Source organism: Marmota monax, unplaced genomic scaffold, assembly GCF_021218885.2.
Source record: "Marmota monax isolate L192 unplaced genomic scaffold, Marmota_monax_Labrador192_F-V1.1 WCK01_AAM20220418_F8-fsc00021, whole genome shotgun sequence".
Lineage (NCBI taxonomy): Eukaryota > Metazoa > Chordata > Mammalia > Rodentia > Sciuridae > Marmota > Marmota monax.
Window position 1 is genome coordinate 25215534 of NW_026695228.1, and position 17538 is coordinate 25233071.

At 58.4% G+C, this 17538-nt stretch overlaps 1 protein-coding gene across 7 annotated transcripts in view; it reads left to right on the forward strand.

Moving 5' to 3' along the window:
- Cacna1a (calcium voltage-gated channel subunit alpha1 A) overlaps positions 1 to 17538 on the forward strand; it is a 245765-nt gene that overhangs the window by 205928 nt on the left and 22299 nt on the right. For all 7 annotated transcript variants that reach the window (XM_058576793.1, XM_058576792.1, XM_058576794.1 and 4 more), the window contains 5 exons: positions 1938 to 2075; positions 3674 to 3875; positions 4759 to 4923; positions 7743 to 7853; positions 12006 to 12089. In XM_058576793.1, the coding sequence (XP_058432776.1) occupies positions 1938 to 2075; positions 3674 to 3875; positions 4759 to 4923; positions 7743 to 7853; positions 12006 to 12089 (700 nt within the window). The remainder of the gene's footprint in view (positions 1 to 1937; positions 2076 to 3673; positions 3876 to 4758; positions 4924 to 7742; positions 7854 to 12005; positions 12090 to 17538) is intronic.

The window sequence follows — 17538 nt, forward strand, 5'->3', positions numbered from 1 at the left end:
CCCGGAGTGGGGACCGCGGGGACAGGGACGTGGCTCTTGGGCCTGAGCCTGGGGGTGAACCAAGGGTGGCCGCCTTGGCTCTGGAGGAGGAAGGTTGGTCATCTGAAGCCCCGGGGTGGCTGCGGGATCAGTGGGAACCGCTCTGCCTCTCGGTGGCCTCTTGGTGGCCGCCCTGGTGAGGCGCGGTCTGGCAGTACATGTCCCTGCTCCCTCCTTTGGAGGCTGAGGGGCAGGTGTGTTCAGAATGCAGGAAGTGTGTGCCCCGAGCCCTCCTGACACTCCGTTGTGTCCAGGGCAGCCCCGAGGCCAAGGAGACGGTCCTCCTGATGCAGGAAACCATTTGCCCCACAAGGGGTGAGCCCTGTCCACCAGCTGTGGCCAAGTGAGTGAGGTCAGCAGGAGACGAACTTTCTCTGTCAAGAGCCAGGTGGCCGGGGAGGCTGAGGCAGGAGGATCGTGGGCGCAAAGCCAGCCTCAGCAACAGCGAGGCCCTAAGCAAGTCAGTGAGACCCTGTCTCTAAAGAAAATGCAAAATAGGGCTGGGGATTGGCTCAGTGGTCAGGTGCCCCTGAGTTCAATCCCCAGTACCAAAAAAAAAGAGCCAGTGGTAAATGAACAGGCCTAGTTATGTTCCAATCGGACTTCATTTCTGGAAATGAGACTTGTTTTCTAAGAGACGGGGTCTTGCTGTGTTGCCCCATACTGCTCGAAAGTTCATGAGCTCAGGTGATCCTCCTGCCTCAGCCTCCCAAGTAACCAAGTCTGCAGCCTCAGGCCACCAGGCCTGGCTGAAACTAAAGTGCAAATCTCATATAATTTTCACTTGTCATGAGAACTTTTTTCCCCCCTTGATATAGGGGATCGAACCCAGGAGTGCTGTATCACTGAGCCATCTCTCCAGCCCTTTGTATTTTTTTGTCTTGCTAAGTGGCCAAGGCTGGCCTTGAAAATTTGTGGTTCTCCTGCACCCCAGCAGCATTTTAAAAATTTGTTTTCAACCATTTAAAATTGTGAAACTCATCCTTAGCTTGGGGGTCGACAGAAATGTCACGTGGTGCAGATATGGTCTGTGGCCTGTCACTTACCAGCTCCTGAGTCAGGAGGAAGAGGTCTAGTTTTCAGAGCTTTCTGGAATTGTGGGAAAGGGACTCCGGGCCTCAACCCCCTCCGAATCAGAGTCCCAGTGGAGTCTCTCAGCTCAGCCCAGGAAGGTGCTTCGGTACTCGTGGGGGTGTCCTGCAGACTTCACTCCCCCCCAGGGACTTGCCACACCTCCCACGCTGCAGCAGGCTGTGCTGTTTCTCTGCTAGAATTCCTTCAGTCCCTAGTTGGTTGACCCCCAGGTGCTGAACCCAGGATGTGAGGATGTCACTGCCGTCACTGGGGTAAACTGGTACTTGGCTGCAAAAAGTGGAAGGATCCTAGCCAGATGCGGAGACTTAGGCTGATCCCAGCCTCTCTGGAGGCTGAGGCAGGAGGATTGCAAGTTCAAGGCCAGCCTTATCAACTTAGCAAGACTCTAAGAGACTCAGGGAGACTCTGTCTCTAAATAATATATGAAAAGGGCTGGGGAGGTGGCTCAGAGGTCAGGTGCCCCTGGGTTCAATCCCGGGACTGCACAATTTTTAATTAATTAAATATAATAAAAAGGGCTGGGATGTGGCCCCGTGTGGAGCAGCCCTGGTTCCAGCCCAACACCAAGAATCAACACCACCAGGTGTCACTTGGGAGCTGGCCTTTCCCTGGTGCAGGGTGGGGACATCTCCAGGCAGCCTGGTCCCCATCTGGACCCACGTACAGCCCCCCAGAAAGCGCAGGAGGAGCCATCGGGGTCACTGCTTCTGGGCTGCCTGGGCTGGTGTCCCCCTTCCTCCTCCCGTCCCTGGGGGCCCAAGCCGAGTCCAGTCCCGATTGGCTCACGGCCCCCCCCTCGGCAGCGGCAAGTACCTGCTCTACGAGAAGAACGAGGTGAAGGCCCGGGACCGGGAGTGGAAGAAATACGAGTTCCACTACGACAACGTGCTGTGGGCCCTGCTGACCCTCTTCACCGTGTCCACGGGAGAAGGCTGGCCACAGTAAGTGACCCCAGGCAGGGCTTGGGGGGCGGGACTCGGGGAGCGGGGCTCCGGGACGGGGCTCGGAGGGCGGGGTTTGTGGCAAGACTGGGGCGGGGCTCGGAGGGCGAGGCTGGGGGCGGGGTTCGTGGCAGGGCTGGGGCGGGGCTCGGTGGGCGGGGCTGGGGGCGGGGTTCGTGGCAGGGCTGGGGCGGGGCTCGGAGGGCGGGGCTGGGGCGGGGTTCGTGGCAGGGCTGGGGCGGGGCTCGGGGGGCGGGGCTCAGAGGACAGGGCTCCTGGGCGGGGCTCGGAGGGCAGGGCGCCCACCTCCCCGAGACAGGAGGGACATCACTCAGCCTCCTGAATGTGCCCCTGCATCTGGGGACTGCGCACCGCACAGAAGGGCCCCACGGGGCAGGTTCCCCGACCTGTCCCTGTGATGAGCTGTGGATGTCGCTGGGCCATGGTGACACTCTCACCTAGGCCGGGCCAGGACCAGAGTGAGAGAGGAAAAGCCGATCGTGCAAGCCCGGGTGGACCCCGTCTTTATTTAAAATTTTGGTATTTGGCCCGGTGGTGGCGCGCGCCGGTCATCCCAGCAGCTGGCGAGGCTGAGGCAGGAGGATCCCAAGTTCAAAGCCAGCAACTTAGCGAGACCCTGTCTCAAAATAAAAAATTTTAAGAAGGGCTGGGGAGATGGCTCAGTGGTCAAGTGGCCCTGGGTTCAATCCCTGGAACCATGATATGTGGCTCACGGTGGACTTTGTGGAATTCGTTTTGATGTTTTTAAATGTCACAATTTTTTTATCTTAATCTCTTATATTTTGGGAGCCCCCATAATTTGTGTCCAAGGTAAATGTCTCTCCCTCCTCACCCCTGGCCTAGTCCTCCTCCCAGAGGACTTGAAAGGCCAGGATGAAGGCTGCAGAGTCTGGCAAGTGCTGTCAGCACCTTTATCCCCAAGCCCACTTTGAATGAATTCTTAAAGACACCCCTTGGACAGCCTTTAGTCCCACCTGCCAGAGAACCATTACCGTATACTTAATGATTTTGTTTGAATAATGCACCTAATAGTGACCTTCCAAAAAAATATATCATCAGACACTCATAAACCTGTCACATCTACTCTTTGAAGGTGTGGCTTAAACAGAATTCTTAAGCAGTGCACACCCTTTGCAACTGTACAGGGCTTCCGTGCACATATGTGTTCCCCACATGCATCCTGTCACACCTTCTCAGTACACACCAGCACTGTGCTTAAAAACTACCCCCCAACATGACAAACTCCTGCCCCTGTGACCCCCTGCTTGCTCCCATTCATTACTGTTAACTTGGTTCAAATCCCAACATGATGCTCCTGAGTAGGTGCCTTCCACGAGTCCCTTTCGTTGCTGAGCCTTGGCTCCCCGTGTGCAGAAGGGCGCCAGAAATGACCTTCCTGAGACGGTCACCAGGAAAATAAATCAAACATTGAAAATCCCTCCCAGCACATCATCGGCCCTCGATCCGCGGCAGGCGAGATGGGGCCACCATCAGCCTTTCAAGGACAGGGGCTTCCTCTTCCTGTCCCGCCCACCCTCACCCTCCCGCCCTCCTCGTCCCTCCGCCATGCCACGCAGGGTCCTCAAGCACTCTGTGGACGCCACCTTCGAGAACCAGGGCCCCAGCCCCGGGTACCGCATGGAGATGTCCATCTTCTACGTGGTCTACTTCGTGGTCTTCCCCTTCTTCTTTGTCAACATCTTTGTGGCCTTGATCATCATCACCTTCCAGGAACAGGGGGACAAGATGATGGAGGAATACAGCCTGGAGAAAAACGAGGTGCCGTCCCCTGCGTCCTGTGGAAACTGTCACACACACCCAGGACCCCACTTCTGGGGGCACCTGGGGACAGAGGGCAGCCCTGCTGGGGTTTCCAGAGGAAAACACCCCTCACTGTATCCGTCAGTTCAGACCAGGGTCCGCTGCAGTAACGAGCAGCCCCGGGCATTTTCAAAGGCTGACTTCTTGCTCACATCGCCTGTCCAAACCGTTGGTGGCTCTTCTCCATGACATCTCTAGTCCTGTCCCGGGCTGGTACGGAGGCTTCAGCGTGAAGCAGGAGCATGTGCAGCCCAGCTCTCGAGGCTGGGCCCTGAGTCGTGCCCATCACTTTTGCCCCATGTTCTTGAGCTTGAGGGCGCCCCACGTCCGTGTCGGACGTCGGGAGGGTGGGGAAGCAGCACCTTCCCATGGGAGGGCCAGCGAGTGGTCACAAATGAAAGTCTAGTCACCGGGGAGGACCGAGGGGCCCCTTTGCCCTTCTGGGATCACCCAGGCTGCTCAGAGGACCCAGTGCACCTGTCTTCTGTGCTACTGATCCCTCGGACTCGGTGGCCACTATTTCTCCTTCTCTTTATCCCTCAAAGAAAAGGAGAAGGAAAACCAGGCGGCCCACAAGAAAGAATGGTAGGCCCCGAAGTCAGACCTCGGTTGTAATTCAGATTTGGCCCATGCAGCAGCTGAGCCATCTCAGGCAAGTGGCTCAGCCTCTCTGGGCCGCGACAGTGAGGCTGTTGATAAACCTTCTCTGAGGGGTTCCAGGGGATCACTAGGGAAGCCGAGGTCCAGGCACACCTGGACTCCTGGAGCAGTGGGGTCGGCAGGGGCCAGCGCAGGGCCTCCCCGCTCCTCCGCCTCCTCACGGTGGGCCTCCTCCCCACAGCGGGCCTGCATCGACTTCGCCATCAGTGCCAAGCCGCTGACCAGACACATGCCGCAGGACAAGCGCAGCTTCCAGTACCGCATGTGGCAGTTTGTGGTGTCCCCGCCTTTCGAGTACACCATCATGGCCATGATCGCCCTCAACACCATCGTGCTGATGATGAAGGTGAGCCCCCACGCCCACCACACCCATCACTCAGGGTGACGTCCCTGAGTTTCCGTACCTGCTGTTCCCACTGCCTGCACACTGTTCCCGCCATTCTGCCTGCCCAGCTGCATGTGCAGACCCCTTCCTCCAGGAAGCCTTCCCTGACTCCCCCGACTGCACAGAGTGCCCGTCTTCACCGCCGTCCTGGTGATGGCCTCAGTGTGGACGTGCAGGACGGACCTCCCTGCCCCCGAGGGCTCCAGAGAGCCCTCACCTGAGTCCCCAGGTTCAGCAAGGGCCCGAGTCAGAGGGGATGAGAAGCCACACAGACGTTTGGTGGCTGAAGTGCAGGGAGAGGGCTGGGGCCTCGGGGCCTTGAGCCTCCTGGGGTGGGAGCCAAGTCCATGGTCCTGGGTTCAAGTCCAGCTCTGCGCCAGCTCCCGGGCTCTGCTTGCCCCAGAGCGTCCGCTTCCTGGTCAGTGAGAGGAGGGACGGTGAGGAGAGGACACTCTGCAGCCTCCACCCCCCTGGGCGTCAGAGACGGGCTTCATCCTGGCACAGAGGACGGAGGGAGGGAGGCTGCGGTTCTCTTAGTTCTTCCCCCAGCCCCGAGTGGAGCCCAGGGCCTCGTGCGCGATGTGCACGTGTCCACCACCTGCCCAGTCTCTTTTTCTTTTGTGCCGGGATTGAACCCAGGGGTGCTACTGCTGAGCCCCAGCCCCAGCCCGAGTTTGTAAGTTATTTGGAGACAGGGCCTCCCTGAGTTGTTTAGGGCCTCACCACTGCTGAGGCTGGCTTTGAACTCACGATCCTCCTCCTCAGCCTCCCGAGCCGCTGGGGTGACAGGCGTGGGCCTCTGCACCCAGCCTGGCTGTTAATTCTTGAATAGTGAAAAACCTGGACCAAGCTCCCCCTGAGGTCTCCCCTACACGGTGGCCCTGCTCTGGGGAAAACGTCCCAGACCGTCCTCAGATGCCTAAACCACGCAGGCGCCGACCCCGCCGGCCCGTACCGTGCTTTTTCCCCCAACCCACGCACCCACTGGATGAAGGCTGTGAACCAGGTGCCGGGCCTCGGGGAGCCGGGCGGGGCGCTGGTGCGTTTGGTACATTCACCAAGTTTTGCGCCCTGCCCGTCATCGGGACACCCCCACCCCCACCCCACCCGCGGACAGCCGTCTGCACACTTTCTGGGTGACGTGCCTCCCACGCTGCAGCTGTTTTGGGGTTTTGTTTAATTACTGTAAATAGGAGACCCAGGACTGTGCCGTTGAATTCTTCAGTAGGTATTCCTTAAAAATAAAACTTTTGCCGGGCCCGTGGTGCGCGCCTGAAATCCCAGCAGCTCTGGAGGCTGAGGCAGGAGGATCATGAGTTCAAAGCCAGCCTCAACAGTGGAGAGGCCCTAAGCAATCAGAAAGACCCTGTCTCTAAATAAAATACAAAATAGGGCTGAGGATGTGGCTCAGTGGTCGAGGACCCTGAGTTCGGGCCCTGGCACCAAAAATAATAATAATAATAAAAAAAGAATGAAGACAGTTGCACTTTTTCACTTAAGATTTACTTAAATCTTAATGGATATTAAGCTTTTAAAAAAGAGAAGGCCAAGGGACTGGGGCTGTAGCTCAGGTGGTAGAGTGCTTGCCTTGCATGCAAAGGCCCTGGGTTCAATCCCAGCACGAGAGAGAGAGAGAGAGAGAGAGAGAGAGATCTAAGCTGAGTGTGGTCCACCCCCATAGTCCCAGCTACACAGGCGCCTGAGGCAGGAGGCTCCTGGAGCCCAGGAGCACTAGACTGGCCCCCCAGACTGCAAGACCCTGCTCAGAAAGAGAGAGAGAGTGAGAGAGTTCTAGAAATGCTAAGGTTCTGATGGAGACGCCAATTACCTTTATGATCATTGCATGTTGTATACACGTGTAGAATTATCACACTGTGCTCCATAAAAATGTACAATTATTATTGTCAGTTAAAAATTATAAATGTGTTTTTTTAATTTAAAATTTTTTCTTTAGGGGGCTGGGGATGTGGCTCAAGCGGTAGCGCGCTTGCCTGGCATGCGTGCGGCCCGGGTTCCATCCTCAGCACCACATACAAACAAAGATGTTGTGTCTGCTGAAAACTAAAAAAAAATAAATATTTTTTTAAAAATTAAAAAAAATAAAATAAAATTTTTTTCTTTAGTTTTTAATGGATCTTTATTTTATTTATTTTTATGTGGATGCTGAGGATGAAACCCAATGGTACAAGGGGCTGGGGCTGGGGCTCAGCGGTAGAGCACGTGCCTTGCACATGGGAGGTCCTGGGTTCCATCCTCAATACCACATAAAAATAAATAAATTAGATAAAGGTATTAAAAATGTTTAAAAAATAAATAAAAAGCAAAACACAAGTTGGGTGGGGTGGGGCACACCTATAACCCCAGCCACTGTTGGAGGCTGAGGCAGGAGGATCACAAGTTGAAGGCCAGCCTGGGCTACTTCGAAGACCCTCAGCAATTTAGCAAGACCCTGTCTCAAAAAAATATGAAAAGGGCTGGGGAGGTAGCGGGTAGCGAAGCACCCGGGGCTCAGTCCAGTGCTGCACAAAGGAAAACAACAAGAGGCAGCTGTTATGGGCGGTGGACACTGTCCTGCGTGGTCAGGGGCCGCCCAGGACACAGAGGCCGAGACGGGGCTCAAGACAGTTTTGACTATGAGTGTGAAAAGACTCCGGGCGGTGGGTCTGGACCCTCAGTGCTCCCTCACAGCCCTTGCCGGGCCTGGTTGGCCGCGGGCCCAGGTCGCTCCTGGGAGGACGAGGGCCACGTGCTGCTGCTGCTGACATCCCCCCTCCCCCCAGTTCTACGGCGCCTCGGTGGCCTACGAGAACGCCCTGCGGGTGTTCAACATCGTCTTCACTTCGCTCTTCTCCCTCGAGTGCCTGCTCAAGGTCATGGCCTTTGGGATTCTGGTAAGTGGCCTGGGCTCTACCCTGTGCTGGGGGGGCCACGCTCTGGGCGGGGCTGAGGGTCTCTCCACCTGGTCCCCAGGCCCCCCCAGGTGGCGGCTGCACAGCCCCCCGTGGCTTCAGCCCCTCCCCAGATATTCAAGGGACACCAGTGAGACCAGGCACTTTGGTGACATCCTGGGCCAGGGGCATAAGGATTCAGTTTTTCCTCCAAAGGATCCCACGGGAGGGAGAGTAATTATCATCCATAGAGACAAGGAAACAGACCAGGGAGGCTAAGTCTGTGGGATTCAAACAGTTTTACCCACAATCCACGGGGAGAGTCCACCTAACTGTGGAGCCAGCACCCGGCACTCAGACACAGCCTCAGCCAGGCCTCGGGAAGTCAGTGTCCAACCTCCCCACCTGCCTTGTGCTCTGAAGCTGTCGATTCTCCTCGACTCCATTTTTCTTTTTCTTTTAAATGTGTTCCATGACCCGCTAACTTGATTTCGTCTCCTCTACTGCATGTAGTCTCAGCCAGGACCATCAGCCTCAAGGAGAGCTGAGGATGGGGGCAGGGGGAGGTGTCTGTGAAATTAGGTGGGAGAAAATTACTTCTTTATTTTTCTCCAGCCACTAACTCAACTCGAGTGTTTTCTTTCATCTTGAAAGTAGATGTGCTGGTCAGTTTTCCATTACTGTGACAGAACACCTGAAGTTGTTTACTTATAAGGAGAAAAAGGTCACTCTGGCTCACAGTTTCAAAGGTCTCCGTCTGTGGTTGCTGGGCCTGCTTGGCTTTGAGCCTACAGGGAGGCTCATGAGAGGGCACGGTAGAATAAGTGGTCCCCACAAGGTAGCTGGGAAGCCAAGGAGAAAGGAAGAGGAAGGGCCTGGGTCCCGGTATCCTTTTCAAGGGCACATCCCCAAGAACCTGACTTCCTCCTGAGCGTTCCCCACCCCCAGTAGAGCCACAGCTGGAGAGCAAGCTTCAACACAGAGGCCTTTGGAGCACATTCAGATCCAAACTGTAGATTAGGGTGACTGTGTTAAGTGGCCTCTCGAAGGTCCCCAGTGAGTGGCCAAGCTGGACCTTGAACCAGGACGTCAGCTGTCCCGACAGCTGATGTAGTTGCCCTCTCTGAGAGAAGGCCCTACAGCCCCTGGTCTCAGCCAGCCCCTCAGGAGCGGAGTTCCCACCTGGCCTACCGAGGGCTGTGCCCAGCCCCTCCCCCACAGGCCCCGGCCCCTCCCCCACAGGGCTCCTGGAAGCGCCAGATCAAGGAGCCTGGTGCAGAGGACCACCAGTAGGTACTGGGAAGAGCTGTCAGAAAGGCCACCACTGGCCTTTGTCCCCCAGAGAAATGGCTTTGTCTCCCATCAGCAGCACTTGGGGAGGTCTCTAAAATTGAATGACAGGGACTGGGGACACAGCTCAGTTGGTAGGGTGCTCGCCTCCCAGGCCAAGGCCCTGGGTTCAATCCCCCCCCAAAAAAGGAATGACGGTCCAGGGCCACCTCCAGAAGTTCTGCCCACCAATATGTGCTGTGCTGTGCGGTGCGGTGTGGTGCTGTGCGGTGCTGTGTGGTGTGGTGTTGTATGGTGTGGTGTTGTGCTGTGTGGTGTGGTGTTGTACGGTGTGGTGTGGTCTTTACAGTGTTGAGATTTGAGCCCAGGCCGACTCTCCCTACCTCTGAGCCACACCCTCAGAGGTAGAGCAAAGCTTGTTTCTGCTCTGAGTCAGGGCCTTACGAAGTTGTTGAAGCTGACCTCAAATTTGTGATCCTCCTGCGCTCAGCCTCCTGGGGTTCTAGGTGTGAGCCACCATGCCCAACTAAATATGGGGGAGGGGTTATTTGTTTATTTTGGTGCTAGGGGTTGAACTAAGTCACTCAGGCAGGCCTTCAACTTGTGATCCTCCCACCTCAGCCTCCTGAGCAGCTGGGACTACGGTGTGTGGATGTTCAGTGAGTTCCCTGGGGGATCTGAGTCACACCAGGACTGTCAAGCACAGGGATTAGCACCAGCCTGGTGGACGGGGGCGTCCCAGAATTCTGGTCTCGGGTGCCACATATGGGCTGTGTGGCCCGGGGTGGATCACAGGAAGATCAAGGCCCAGGCTCCGAGAACTGCCCCGCCCCCTGTCAGCTGTGTGGCCCCAACCAAGTTCTCTGGTCTCCTGGTGTCCTTGCCAGCTCTTGACAATGAAGAGGTCTTGCACCGGGTCCCAAGGCCAAGAGGAGCTGGCCTTCCACTGACCCAGTGGCTCTCCTATGGGGGCCGAGGCCCCGTCTCCCTCGCCCTTGCCAATCCTGCCCAGAGCCCCCCTTCCCATTTTAGACAAAGCCCAACTTCCCCCCCCCCCCGCTGTAATCAAGCAACAGAGGGGAGCCCCATACCCCGGGGCTCCAGGCAGGTCCCCAAACACCTGGGGGCTGGCTTCACCTGGGATTCCTCAGGAGCAGAGCTTGCCACAAGGACTGAGTGCAAGGATGTGTCTAGAAAGTCATCTCGCCAAGGACAGGAGGGGAGGGGGCGGTGGGGAGGGGCAGGAGGGCAGCTGCCCCTGTCCGGGACTTCCAGGCCACTGGGGATCAGTTCCACTGGGGGCCTCCAGGTGGCAGCAGAGGGCACGGTCGCCGAGGAGGGAGCTGCATCCTCCCTGGCCGTGGTCACAGTCAAGGCCGCTTCCAGGGGCCCGGGGCAAAGTAGCCAGGTGGCCACAGAGAGGGGTCTACGGCCAGACCACCCTGAACTCGCCCCATCTCCTCTGAAATGCGTGGGGATGTGGGTAGGTCCCAGCAACCCCTGCCACACACCAGAAGTGCCTGAATTCCTCTCAGGCAGTTTTCAAACAGCGTCGCCTGCTGAATGCTCAGTAGTGACAGTTGTTACCACTCTGCCCCCAGAGCCCCGAGGCCCGATGCTGCAACTCCGAGGGAAGCGTAGTTCTGAAATGTGGATCCTTCTAGGCTGCAGGGCTGCCTGGGGTCAGGCCCTCCGCTGGCCACTGAGAATGAGGCCCAGGTCCTGGCCTGCGTCAGGGGGGACACTGACAAGGCCCATGTTTGCCACGGGTCCCACAGAGCCTGGAGGTGGGAGGCGTCTGTTTGACCCAGATTCTTAGATCCCAGTGTTGCTTGGTACAGTCTCGGAAATTGGAGGAGGGCCCTTGTCCAAAAGGACCAAGTATCCTCATTTCAGTGCCAAGTTAAGGGGATCAGGGGACTCTCAGGGGGCTCGGGGCTGGGTTTTTTTTTATCAGATGGTGTGGGGTATTTCAATATTTTAACAACACAGCTGTCCCAGGGTGTCTGAGTTGAGCCAGCCACCAGCCCAGAGATGTATCAGTCAGGATAGTTCAAGTTAAGCTGCAGTAACAAAAACCCTACCTCTCAGTGACTTTAATCAACAAAGGTGGTTTGGGTTTTTTTTCCCCCACACTCGACACAGGGGATTTTTGTCTTCTGTTTACTCAAGACCCAGGCTTATGGAATAGCTGCTATCTGGATGTTGCTGGTCACAGACAGGAGTGACTACACTACCTCAGCCACTCAGCCCCATCTAACCAAGGGCCAGGAAGTGTAGCCCTGTGTGTGCCTGGAAGGCCTCAAGGCCCTTCCTCCAGTGCCCAGTGACCTCTGTCCTCCTTCTCCAGATCAGGAAATGGAGGCACAGAGAGATCAAGCCACTTGCCCATAGCCACACAGCTCTGGTAGTAGAGCTGGGATTTGAACCGAGAACCTTCCCTCCCTTAGTGGGTGTGCTGTAAGCACAGCAGGGTCTTAACCTAGACTCACCTGGGTGCAGAGCAGGGCCACCCCTCGGCTGCTGACCTCCTCTGAGTGAAAATGGGTGATGCTCTTTCCCTCTGGGGGCCTTGTGAGGAACAGTGACGTCCTCCATAGAGCAAGCAGGGCTTGGAGAGCCCTCAGAAGTGTTGGCGAGACGGCCTCAGCCCCAGAGGGCAGCCCCCTCCCCAGCAGAGGAAGGCCAGGCCTGGAGGCCCCAGGGAGGGGACTCAGCGGAAGCCCTCCAGCAGCCCTAGATTGGCAGCAGGGCCTTTGAGTGGGTGTGACTGTCCCCGGGCACCAGCTGTCCTGCCCCCGGGCCAGCTGGGGGCGGGGCCTGGAGCCCTTCTTGGCATCTCTGTCTTGTGGGTCCCTGTTCTAGAATTATTTCCGCGATGCCTGGAACATCTTCGACTTTGTGACTGTTCTGGGCAGCATTACAGATATCCTCGTGACCGAGTTTGGGGTAAGTCTCCTGCCGGCTTCTTTCTGGGGTCTCGGGGCTGGACTGGGGTGGCATGGCGGGGGGGGGGGTACTGACGCTACAGATTCTGGCAGCCGTAGTTGGCTGTGGCCAGTGCTTGGCCAGGACCTCAGGGAGAACCGGGGCCCCTGGGGACAAGGCAGGGAGATGAGGGCATCCAAAGCCCAGACGCGGGGGGGCCGCGCTACAGGGTGGGCTTCCCTGCCTCTCGGCTGTGGAGTGTGAACAAATAATGCAGATAGGTGTGTCAAGGGCCGTGGAGGCCCCGAAAGGCCCCCAGGCTAGCCCATCCAGACACCCAGTGGGGCCAGACAGACCCCCTGCTGTCACTTCTCTGCGCAGACCCTCTGCGGCTCACAGGCAGGAGGGCACCCTGGTCCTCAGGCCAAGGCAGGGATGACACTTCCAGGACCCCAGGAGAGTCCCCAGGACACCCACCCTCCTCTAGCCCCAGGCCCAGGAGACGCCCCCGTAGGAGAGGTGGCAGGTCCTTGGTCCCACGTCCACAGCCCTTCCTTCGTTCCCAGACCCCAGAGGTCCTGCCCAGGCCCTCTCCTTGGCCATTTGCCAGTGAGCCCAGGCTTGGGGACCCTCAGGAGATGGTGGGGAAGAGATCCTCAAGGGGGAACAGAAAGGGAGAAGAGTGTGGAGGCTGGGGCCCGGTGGGATCGAAGGCGCCCTAATAACAGTAAAAATAATACTAACCGCCGAGGACCCGGGGTGCCAAGAGTCTCCGTGGATGGGCTCCTGCACCAGAGAATCCCCCAAGGGGATGTCCTTTCCCTGAAAAGGACAGAGAGGAAGGGAAGGGACTCGGGCCACCAGCCGCCGGCCACCTGGGGAGCTGTTACCTGCCCAGGCGCTGAAGTGCGGAGGGGCCACTTCCAACACCAAAGCCACAGAGCAGCAGGGGCCCGCCCACCGTCCCTCCTCCTGGCCCCCCACAGGCACCGCCCACTGGCCTAGGCAACCAGGGGGGAGTGAAGAGACCCGCCCTGGTCACTCAGCCGGGCCCTGGTGACTCTAGGGAGCACCTTGGCAGCCCCAGGGCGTCCCCACCTGTCACCCAGGAAGGAGATCCTGGAGCCCACCCCCCACCCCACCTTCCAGGAGGCTGGCATGGCTGCAGAACCACAGAGAAGGAGGCGTTGCTGATGTGTCCCCACCCGCACACGGGGCGCCACGGCCTCGCTTCTTTGCCCTCAGCTGCAGCGGAGCCAGGAACTCCCCTCCCCGCCCTGAAGGTTTTCTCTAGAGGAGTCACCCCCACCTGCAGGCTTCCCCACCAGGACGTCCCCCAGGTCGCTCTTCCTTGGCAGAGAGCGAGGGTCTGGCCCTGATCTTCACCCTCACCGTCTGACCCAGGGCCCCGCCTGGCAGTCATAACAGCCTTAAACCAATGTCCCTTTGGGTGAAGAGGCTGGGAAGGGCTGCTCAGCTCCCCAGGACAAGTGGAGGAAGTTGGTTGAAACTTCCATTTGCCATGAGAGATCTGCAGGGCCGGATGCCCAGCTGTGTGTCCTGTGTGGCCGGAAGGCATAGGAGCCAAGATACTAGGACCATTGCAGTAGCCAAGCAGCCCTCCCTACCAGCCACCTGCGCCGGGGCAGCTGTGTCACCTCTTCTCCTGTAGAGTGGGCAGAACTGGTGCAACTGATCCCATCAGTTCCTTATATGACTCCCATTCATGCACACATGGAGTGCCTACTGTGTGCTAGGCATGGTTACGATGCTGCAAGGGGAACGGGGGTGCAAAACAAAACAGAGCAGCGCGCGGAGCACCTGCTCCCAGAGGACGGGTGTTCTAGGGGGAGCCGCAGCGTTTTTACAGATGAGGACGCTCCACGTGAAATGCTTGGCACAGAGTCTCCCAGGAAACAAACCCTTCCTAACGGTGGTTACTATTATTGTTATTGCTATTGTGGCCGTGGGTACCTGGGCAGTGTGGTAGCCAGCCCTGCATGGTCATATCCTGAGGGGTAGGCAGAAGGGGGTGTCTGGGCCCTCGGGCATGACCAGGTCCCAGCTGTTAGGTCTCAGGGCCCCCCTCTGCCTCCCAGGTAAGGCACCAGGTCTGAGGCCAGAGCCCAGCCACGCTGCGGCGGCGGGGGGAGCCAGACCCCGGGAGGGCAGGTGGGGGAGGGTGCCGAGCGGCCTGGGGACGGGTCGGCGCTGCGCGGTGGATAATGACTGTTTCTTGTCTTGTCTCTTTCCATGCCTGCTGTTTAAACTGTATATTGGCACAACGCCGTCTGAAAAACTCATCCAATCAAAATGCACTATGAAATTCATTTGTTCATCCATGACGTGGTCTGTGTGTTCATACACCAATGACTTATCTCCCAACCCACCGCCACCACCACCCCCACTCCCCGCCCGGAACCGAAACCCATTGGTTTTTTGGCACTGGTTACAAATCAACCTAAAAAACGCTGAACTCCGCCCCCAACCGTCCCCGCCCGCCCGCCCCCCTCCATCTTCAACATCCGCATCTAGAATCCGGTTGGTGTTACTTCTTTCTGAAGTCTAAATGCCTTACATTAACTGTGAAGCATCTCGCATCCGCACGCATGGCCTGCCCTGGCTTCCTGGGGTGCCTGATTCCCCTCCCTCCCGCTCCCGTCTGTCCGTCTCCCCGCCCCACCCACCCTCCCCTCCCGCCCCAGGCTCTCCCTCCCGCTCTGGGTGTTCCTAGCAGGTTCTGGTTGGAGGGTTTCCATTTGGGTGGGTTTTCATCATTTGCAGAAAAAAGGACTGTGCCTTGCCCGGTGTTTCATCTGGTACCCAAGGGCCGGCCCGCCAACATCACCCACACGCAGCCCCCCAGGCCCACCATGACCAGCCACTTCCCCACACTGCCGCCCGGTTCAGCTCGGGAAGCCCAAACCCACTGCCCACCTCCTGCCGCCCCTGAATCTCTTCCACTCTCTCCCCTCTGGCCTCCAGCCTCAACCCCTTGCAAGCCCACTGCTCCCCGGCCTCCATCAATAGAGATGCTCCCAGGCCTGCAGGGGAGGACTCAGGGCGAGGCGGCATGCAAGCAAAAATTTAGGGACAGAGGAACCCAGAGTGGACAGACTCGGGTCTGGTGGCTCTCCCTGCAGCCCTGATAGGCAGGTGCGCACGCTGCACCCACACCCAGTAAGTGCTCAGCCAGCGCACACCTGGCGCAGATATGGCCTCTAACTCACACTCTACCTCTCGTCTCTCTCTATGGCTTTACCTCTTGCACGCACACACACGCAGTCCCTCTCCTATATTACTTCCACCCACCCTGAAGGGCTGCACCCCACCCAGCACACACCTCCTTCATCTCTCCCTCTGACTCCGCCCCTTCCCCTCCCACCTCTGCCCTTCTGCCCATCATCACCCAGGAGCCCCTGAAGGGCCTCACTGGTGGCATTTTGCACTGGATCCCTCCCTGCGGACAGCGCACTCCTCCACCGAACAGGGAATGATCACCAACTGCAAGGTGGGCAGAGCCAGCCACCGTCTCTGCCCCTTGCCTGAGTGAGGTGGGGGTGGCAGGTATTGGTCCAGTAACCCTTGACCTCCACTTGAAATCGTAGCTTCTCTGCAAGCTGAAGGCTGAGCAGCATGAACAAGGTAGAGAGGGGAGAAAAGGGCATTCCAGGCCCCAGGACGGTGGGTGAAAAGGCCCTGGGGCAGGGGAGAAAGCAGGGGTCCGGGCTGCAGGTGAGGGGGTGTGGCTGGAGCAAAGCGGCAGAGGAAAGCTATTGGAGAGCTGAGGAGGTGAGGGGCCCTGCCAGGGGACACTGCTGTGGAATCTTATCTTAAGCACCAGGAAAGGCCTGGAAAGATTGAAGCGATGATGTGATTTGAAATGCTTGAGATGAGAGCGCCTGGCTACAATGAGATGAGGCTGGGCTGGAGGTGGGCACCAGGTCCCAGCAAGAGGTGACAGGTAGCAGTGGAGGCAGCAGGGAACTGGAGGAGACTGGCTCAGAGCACGGGGCTGGACTGGGCAGGAGGGAGCTGGCCCTGGGAGGAGGATGAGTGGGCGTGGTGAGTTTGAGGTCCCCGCAGGACCCGGGAGGCAGGCAGCGGGGCGTCTGGAGCTTTGGGCTGAGGTCTGGGCAGGAGGAGGGGTCTGCAGGGGGCAGAATTTCTGTGCATCCCTTGGGCAGATGGTTCCCATGTCCTTCTGCATGCTCGAGGGACACCAGGCTCTGAGCCCTCACTGGAGAGGACCACAAAGAGAAGGACTCCATGCCCCCAGGGCCTGTGGCCAGTGGCAGGGCAGGGTCTGGGGCAAGCTAGGAGGGAGCTCTGGAGGCTCCGTGGGCACTCAGAGGACGTGGTGCAGGAAGAGACGGGTGGACGAGGGCTGCCGGGACCCTCGCCCCACCAAACCCCTCCGGTCCCCACCCCACCTCCCTCGTGTCTCCTCCCTCGGCTCCCCAGGGGCAGCATGCTGTCTGCACGTCTCCCTGCCAGATCCCGCTGCTTCCGCCTGGTGGCAGGCTCCACGCTGAGCCCCGAGGCTGCTTCCAGGGCCTGCCTGCCTCTGCATGCTCCCGAGTCCACATGTTATGATCCGCCCCATGGAAGGGATGGCTTGTACTCTGGGGGTGTACGGGAGGGGGCTGGGGACACCTGGGCTGTTGGCCCCGTCCCCAGGTGGAGCTGGGTGGCCAGGCAGGGCTGGGGTCAGGTCAGGGGCACGGAGGGTGATCTCTGAACCAAGCTGGGGTGGGGCTCTGGTGAGAACTTGGGTGTTCTCACTGACAGGCCCAGTGTGGTCAGGTAGGGCCCAGCCCCTTCGGCCACCAGGCCTAAGGGCCAGCTGCTGCATCCCATAGAAATCTGACTCCCCAGCCAACCGAGAGGCCTCTTGCCAACCTCGGAAATTCCACTCCCAGGCCTGAGCTACTGACAGACACAGGCCCCATAGCGGGAGTTCCCCACAACCCTGTGCCCCAGAAGCACCAAGTACAATGTCCATGTAATCATTGCCCAAATTCGCACATGCTTGAAACCCGGAGGGTTGCTGAAATACCAGGGCTCCCCTTATGGGTCGACCTGTGCCATTCGCGGGGTGAGGGCTCAGCAGTGCTAAGCCTTGCCATGGGGCCTGAATCGCGGCTCCCACGAATCCCTTAGGCCAGACTCCAGGTGGGGTCCCCTTAGCAGGAGACCCACTACCCCTCCGCCCCCCACCCCCCGAGTCCTAGCCAGCGATGGGAGGTTTCCATGTCTGCCCGGGGCAGGGATCACTCAGAGGCCATGAGCCAGGAAAGCTGGCACCACTGCAAAGCTGCAGGGCGCGTGGCCAGCCTCCAGGGCAGCCACAGGGGCCCAGGCCTGCCCCAAACCAGACGGGTGACCAAATCCTATTTTTAAACGATGTCAACTATTTTTCATAATCAAATAAAAAGACGCTACTCAGGCCCAACAAATCAGCTTCACT